The sequence below is a fragment of the Eurypyga helias genome, unplaced genomic scaffold (assembly GCF_000690775.1).
Source record: "Eurypyga helias isolate BGI_N326 unplaced genomic scaffold, ASM69077v1 scaffold20524, whole genome shotgun sequence".
NCBI classification, from domain to species: Eukaryota; Metazoa; Chordata; class Aves; order Eurypygiformes; family Eurypygidae; genus Eurypyga; species Eurypyga helias.
This window is the reverse complement of record NW_010245877.1, coordinates 1,705-9,347: the sequence shown is the minus strand read 5'-3', so window position 1 is coordinate 9,347 and position 7,643 is coordinate 1,705. Positions and strand designations below refer to the sequence as shown.

The window sequence follows — 7,643 nt, the reverse complement described above, 5'->3', positions numbered from 1 at the left end:
AGCGCCGGCTGAAGTCACCGGAGGAACGGGGGATGGGGCAGGGCCGGCGCACGCACAGCCGTGGGTCAGGATGCCGTCGGACCCTTCCCACGTGCAGAGCGGGACACGCTGCAGCCCAGGCGCTGGCTGTACCTGGCTGCGCTGACGCGCAGGGGGTGTATGTGCTTGGGCATGATGCGGTAGGTGTGAGATCCGAGTGAGCTGGCTGCGTTGCGAGTGGCGTTTGCGTATTTTATGCTTGGGAAGGCAAAGAACAGCAAGTTTTTATGAGCAAATATTTGCATATTTTCCACTCGTTCGAGCAGATAAAGCATTTCAATTCTCTGCTGCATCCTCAGGAGAGCCAGGAACATCTTATTTTCAAGGGTGTTTCCCTTGCTTGTGTCTCTCTGCCTCTTTTATCTAGTCTCCTCTATTTCAGCAACTGATTAACTGCTTCCTCCTCCCTCCTCAGACCCCCATGCTCCTGTATGGTCCTGAAGCAGAGTGTGGCCTGGACAATTTTGCTGTTGCCTGATGTGTTTCCCTGCTGATGACAAATACAGCGGCTCCCTAACAACGGCTTCAAATGACATTAAGTGTAGGCTGCGTTAGTAACAGCCTGGAAACGGCACCCTCAGCCTCTCCATGCTGGAATCCCTCCCCGATTGCCATTCACTGTCCTTCCAGTTACTCTCCTGAAGATCCACTGCAAAGCAGAAGGGTCACACTGAGTGGGTTCGAAGCCAGGGGCCACGGCTGGGCTGGCAGAAATGTGGTTGGGTGTGCATGTATGGTGGGTGTGGGTAGCATCATTTGCAAGGTCCGGTTGTCACCCCTCCCAGTTTTAGCCGGGGCTGTGCGTATGAAGGCGTATGTGCTGTGTTCTTGCATTCGTGCTTAGGGCATGGGTAGGTGCATGTCTGGGTATGTGTGCATCTGTGGGGGTGGCCCCATATGGGCTCATGCACACACAGATATACTTGAATCAAAAGCACCCACAGGCATGAATATGTATATATATTTATACACATTCACACAGTCACATGTACCCACACATACATGCATGCAATCCCATAAATACGCATTTGTATGCATCCATACACATCACATATGTATGCCTCCCTAGATCTGCTCTTGTGCCCTCGGACGTATGCCTATGAACTCTCTGAGCCGCTGGCAGAATGGGCTCTCCGTGCCTCCAACACCCCGTCTATGATCAAACGTTTGCTGGGAAGAGGCATTGCACAATGCTGCTGAAATCATTGCGGCCCTTTCTAGTCTTGCAGCTTCGATCTCTACGTGACGAGAATAAAACCTTTTGTGCAGCACAGGGCTTGATGGAGCCCTTATCTCTGTGTCTCTGCACCCAGAATAGAAAAATCCATTTCCACATCTGACTGGAACAAATCCTCCTGAACACGGCCAGAATTTCCTTTAGCCACTGCGCGTGGTACTGGTGGCCTCTGGGTTGCCGGGAACCAACCACACCATTGTTAGGAGAGGGAGCGAGATCACAAGGGCAGACAGATTAATGCTAATACCACGAGGAAAGCTGGGGATTCACCAGGAGGGAGATAGAGCTGAGGCCAGTGACAAGGGTCAGGAGGCAGCGAGGTAATGTCCGTCATTCCAAATGTCTGTTCTTATAAAAACCAGCATTTTAATCAAAGGTGATACTTTGCAGAATTTTCTAGTGCTTATTTTCTCCTTGTGAATTTCAGACAAAAAAGAACACCTCTTCTTTTCCCTCACCCAGTCTTATTTTTGGTTCATCTCCATTTTTTCCTCAGTTTGTCACTGAAAAATAGGATGCGGCGTAGCAGGGAGAAGAAAACACAAGACAAAAGGATACTTGTGACTCTTTTCTTTTCAACTTCTCTTTAAACTAAAGACATCCAGTTTTCTGCAGGTTTCCCTGGAAAACATTTTATTTCCCCCAAGAGCCCCTCCTGCAGAGCTGCCTTGCTCGTGGGCTCAGACTCCACGTATCAGAATGATGTCTCCTTGGCGTACTTGCTCTGTGCTGGCATTGCAGTCCTTGGGCTTTTCAGACATGTAGGTATTTTAAGAAGCCAACCAGCTGATGGAGTTTCTTGAGTGGTGACTTGCAGCAGATGGAGCTGCAAAGGCGTGTGAAATGAAGTCTCAGCTCAATTCAGGGGTGAAGGAGAGCGGTCTCTAAATGTGTTGGCAGCCAGGGAACTCCCCCGTCTCCCCAAAGCAGCTGGGCAGCCATCCTGTGGAGAAGGAAACACTTCCTATACCTGCCCCCCCTCCCATCTGAGCGGCCTCCAGCAAGGTCCTCATTCACCATCACTTAACTTCTTCAGTGCCTGGCCATCAGCCATGCAGAGTGCCTACACGGTCCCCAGCTAATACTATTTCTCCTCTGCCCTACGTGATTGCTGTGCTAGTCGTGCGCAGCATTCGTCCTGCCCTGCTCCTCACTGCAAGGGGGGCAACACAGACCCCCGTTGGAAGAGCTGTGTTGTCTGTCTCTTACCACTTGGCAGCCAGACCTTTAAATCTTCCTGCTGTTTGTTGTCCCATATAGAGGCAGGACTTTGGCAGTTCATCTTCACTCTGCTAGGATTTCTTGGTTGTGCTTCATCCAGTGGATACTGTGGGAGCTCCCTAAACCAAAAAAAAACCTACCCCAAAACCAAAACTGAAGCTTTTTTAGCCCAACGGACTGTGTATCCCATGCTTATGAACAGTTTGGCTGCTTTTCTCACTGAGGCCCACAGTGTGGGCAGCTGATGGAAGGAGGGGGAGATGTGAAGAGGTAGCAGTGGGATAGAAACTGGCTACCAAGCACTTTCTCTTCCCTGTGAGTTGAGCCTGCACTCTTGGGTGGCTGACTGCCCACGCTCAGGGGAGCAAGTGCACTTTGTAAAAGGAGCTAAGAACCAGCTGTGTGGTACTGCTGGTAGCCCAGCTCCCGAGCCTGAGCCTACAGGCATGGGCAGCTTGGCACCAGCGTCCCAGGCTCAAAGGGGAAACAGGAGCATGGGGAGTTCATGGGGACAATCTTTGTCTGTCAGGGTGGTGACAGCTGTACCAGTGGCTGAGAGCACAGCTGAATGTCTTTTGCTTGGTCATGTCTGCAGTCTCTTCCCACCCTTCCTCTGCTCTCTGGCTTGCTAGGGTGCCTTACCTGATGCCCTGCTATGGTCCTTTCCCAAAATCAGGTGTCCTGACTCCAGTTCCCCTGACTCCCCATGTGTTCATTTCTTCTCATATTGCCTTTGGGTGACCTTGTCTCATGCTCCCTCATAAAGTGGTTCTGTTCCCATCATCCTCAGCTGGTACAGCTTGTTCTGCTTCCCAGTCCAAGGCTTTTGTCTTCTGTCCCAGCACATCTGGCCCCATGCCATCCCTTCCCACCTTATGCCTTCTCTCGAGTCACCTGTGAGACACCTTTCCATCACCCAGCCAGCTCTCGTCACTGATGCTCCATGGACTGCCTCCTCCCACATCTCCTGACCTCAGGGAGTCATATCTCCTCCTGGTGGATCCCTTCTTCCCATTTGTCAAAATTATTTGTGGAGAAAAGTGCTCAGATATAACGAAGAGCTCTGCTATGAGAGTCTTCTCCGTGGCTGTAGCTTAGCAACAGCATTCATGGAGAAGTTCAAGGTGTGGGGACAGACTTTTAGCAGAGCCTGCAGGAATGAAGCCAAAGTGGAGGGAGAGACCTTCATCCCACCCACCCTTGTACACTGCTGCTCCTCTAGCCTACACGCTCAGACGGGCCCATCCACAACTTCCCTCCAGCAACTGATGCACAGAAGCAAGCACTCATCTGCCACTCACAGCAACACACATACTCTCACACTCCTACCCAAGCACTGCGCACATTTCCATACATACTTGTGTGCCTACACAAACTTATCTACACTTAAACATCCCACAGTTACATAAATACACTTCCTCGTGTGTGTTTGTATACACTTACACACACACATACCCCCTTCTTGACATCTGTACACATTTATCCACACCCCATGGCCACACATAGATTAGCATCGGTGCACATCTCCCACCAGCGCTGGCTCCTCAATCTCTCACCCTGTTCAGCCATTCTCCCACACATACAGGCCAAACTTTCTCATACAACCACCTTTGTACACATGCTGACACATCATTTCTTCTCCATTCTGGAGCAAATACCCTACCATTTCCCATAACGCAGATCAGTTCACACACTGGAGATCCCATGACTTGCCTATGCCCTCTGCCCCCATCCTATTCCAACACAGGCCTTGATCTCCTGTACCAGCCAAATGTTACTCACACAAAGACCAACTCATCTCAATGACATTGGGTATTCTCAGGAGATCCAAATCTATAGCACCCTCCCTCCCCTAAACACACAGAATGGTTCTGCCCAGTTGGCCTTTTAAGCCCAAAGGCTTTTTGTTTATTTACAGTAAGGCTTGGGAAGAATAAAATGGGAAGGGCATTTCGGCTTGCAAGAAAACCTTCCTCCAACCCATGCTTCATCGTCTTCTTCTCTACCCTTGTTACGCCTTCCATCAGGGTGCGGAGGCACCAGGAAAACCCTGAAGAATGTGAGTGAGATTCAGGAAAGCATTGTCCCATTTGTTCTCCCAGGTAGGTCTCATCAGCCTGCCCAGAGTCCATGAGAGTCCTGGAAAGAAAAAGGAGGCTTTGAGCAAGCAGAGTGGTCTCCGGTCAGGACCAGCACAGGTAGGGAAGTTGTCCCCAGGACTTAATGGAGAGCTAGAGAAGGGTCAGCCATTCATGCCACAGGTATGTCTTAGCTGCAGACATTTTTCTTCCTGTTATTCCTTTAGGATTAACTGCTGCTTGTGTTGATAAGGAAGATAAGCAAGGCACCAGGATGCCTATTCTAGATCTTCAGTGGCACATGTCGTATCTGCTGTTCTGAGGACTTCCTTGAAGTGTCACGGTCAGATGGCAGCTGATGCCCTTCACAGCACAGATCATGCAGTCTAGGGCTGACCTTGCTCTCGCTATACCTTCAGTGCCCATCACCTCTTCAGCTCTCCCTGGATCCAGTCTTTCCTTCACCTGGTGCCACACAAACATCAAGTGCCCCTCCAAAGCCAGGAACAATGCTTTGCTTCTTCCACAAGCTCATGGAGCCCTCTTCATCTTTAAGCAGATTCTTGGCCTTTAGTATTCCCTTGTATCAACCTCTCCCATTGCCTCTGAGGTGGAAAAGCACAGAGGGTGAAGGGGATCCCATGTCGCAGTATCTCTTTCCCCTGCACCATTGCTTTCATCATAAATAACTGACATGCAACTTGTTGCTCTTCTCACATCCCACAGGCTCCTCAGGGAGTGGTTTTTGCTGATTGCTTTCTCCTTCCCCACTGCTTAGAGGGTGTTTCTGCCTGTCATTACCATTCTGGGTGATCTTGCTGATCTCACCCTCCTCCCCTTCATCATCGGTCTTCTCTGGGGGACATGCTGGCACCTCCTGGCTCTGGACTCGGCGGGATGGCCTGAGGATGGCCCTCCGGAAGCCCTGCTTGAAGCGGTAGGAGAGGAAGCCATAGATGATAGGATTGGCACAGCTGTTGGCATATGGCAGCACCACCACGAGGAAGTAGACACCAAAGAGGGACGGCTCCTCTGGCAGTGGGCAGACAACATTGATGATGTTGAGCACATAGAAGGGAAGCCAGCAAAGGACGAAGACAGCCACAACAGCCACCACCATGCGAGTCACCCTGCGCTCTGAAAGCTTGTGCTTGGAGGACAGAGCCCTCACCCGCCTGCCAGAGGAACGGACCTTCACGACGATAAGAAGGTAGCAGAGACAAATCACCAGCAGTGGCCCGAAGAAGCCCAGGGTGGCAGTGTAGACGATGAAGCCAGCTCTCCACACTGAGGCAGGCTCTGGCCACTGAATATGGCATGTGCTCATCCCTAAGGGGACGTCTGAGAAGACCACCACGGGCAGCACCACCACGGAAGACAGCACCCACACAGTTGCACTCACAGCCTTGGCCACCCGTGCCGTCCGCCATTTGGAGGACTTCCCTGGGTGGACCACGGCCAGATAGCGATCCACACTCATCACTGTTAGGCAAAAGATGCTGGTGAACTGGTTGATGGCATCTACGGCCATCACCAGGCGGCACATGAAAGACCCGAACGGCCAGTAGGACAGGGCATTTTGTGCGGCCAGGAATGGCAGGCCCAGCATGAAGAGCTCATCAGCTAGGGCCAGGTTCAAGATGTAGACGTTGGTCACTGACTCGCTGACGGAGTGACGCAGGACCACGTAAATGACCAGAGAATTCCCAGCCAGCCCCACCACGCAGACAATGAGGTAGACAAGGGGGATGAGGACACCGCTGACAACCACACCAGGGCTGGTGGTGGTGGAGATGTTGGGGGTGGTGAAGCCTGCCCAGCTGCCGGAGGCATTCCCCTCCTCTGACACTGTCGGCGTGGGGAGGCTGAAAGCAGAAGTGTCCATAGCAGAGGCAGGGTGGAGGGTGGGGGGCAGTGTCCTTGCAGGATCAGTTAGAAATCTGGAGATGAGAGGAGGAGAAAAAAAAGCCATTGATACTGGGCACATGACAGCTGAACAAGCCACAGATAAAATCACCACTTAACTGTGTGTAGGTATGAACAGGCATGGGAAGTCAGGGTGGATGCTGGCAGCTGCTGGAAGATGTAGGACAATATTGATCGTCTAGTCCTGGGAGGCACAGTGGGCATGGAGGGACAAACAGGGGCATAGCTCAGTGTGGGCTAATGTGAAAGACCCTCTGGGGAAATAACCCCAGACTAGGATAGATACAGGGAAATTTCTCATTTTCTGCACATTACTTCAATACTGAGGACAGTCACAGCAGCCTGATTCTCATTTATGGGTGGCAGGTACCTTACAAACAAAAGAGGGAAGAGCATCCAGTGACAAAATGCTGTTCCAGCTCCGGTTCCCCTGTTCACCAAATACCCTCCTGCTTGCTGAAGCTATTTTGGACTGGCCAGGTTATTGTGGGGTTGTTAGCCCCACCAGCAGAAATGAAAGCACCTCTACTCTCAGTCCAAGGCCATAGGGCTGCAGCACCTGAGCCGCAAGGTATCTGGTTTGTGTTATGGCAGTATGAGAGCAAAGGAAGAGCCAGGTTGTTTTGGATACATCAAGAGGGATCCGTCCAGATCTCTCGTCTCTTTCTCTCTTGTTTTCTCTCTCTTCTTCTGTACCCTGCAACACACCGCTAATGGAAGAGGCTCTGCCTGCCCCAGCTGTTTGCAACACCAAAGCAGTGTCCCAGCCCTCCTGATCTGAGGTGCCCAATTGCCCGTCACGTCAGGGTTTGGCATGGAAACAGCACTCGGCTCGCTCAGAGCGAGCCTTGAACAAACAAGCCCTCCACCAGCGCCCTGCTGACACTGGGTGAGAAGCTGCAGGGAGAGAAGGGACAGATAAGGGAAGGACGTGCCTTTTGTCTTCTGTCAGGGCTCCAGATATGAACGACAGAGCCCAATGTATACTTCATACTAGAGACACCCTGACAAACCTTATGCAGGGGAGATTAGTGATGTTTTCAGGATCACCTGTGGTCTGGCAAAATTTTTTTGGAGTTCACTCTTTTGATGAACTTGCTCCTGGAAAGTGAGGATGAATTGGTGGAAGAGAATAGGGACCC

General features: G+C 51.4%; 1 protein-coding gene across 1 annotated transcript; it reads right to left on the bottom strand.

Annotated features, from left to right (window-relative positions):
- Window positions 1-5,254: 5,254 nt before the first annotated feature.
- Window positions 5,255-6,518, bottom strand: SSTR3 (somatostatin receptor 3). Its single transcript, XM_010150225.1, has one exon. It carries the CDS (start codon window positions 6,458-6,460, stop codon window positions 5,255-5,257), a length of 1,206 nt encoding a protein of 401 aa, XP_010148527.1. The 5' UTR covers window positions 6,461-6,518.
- Window positions 6,519-7,643: the final 1,125 nt, after the last annotated feature.

Excerpts from the sequence above, each read along its gene's own strand:
- SSTR3 (XM_010150225.1), bottom strand. The coding sequence starts at position 6,460 with ATGGACACTTCTGCTTTCAGCCTCCCCACGCCGACAGTGTCAGAGGAG.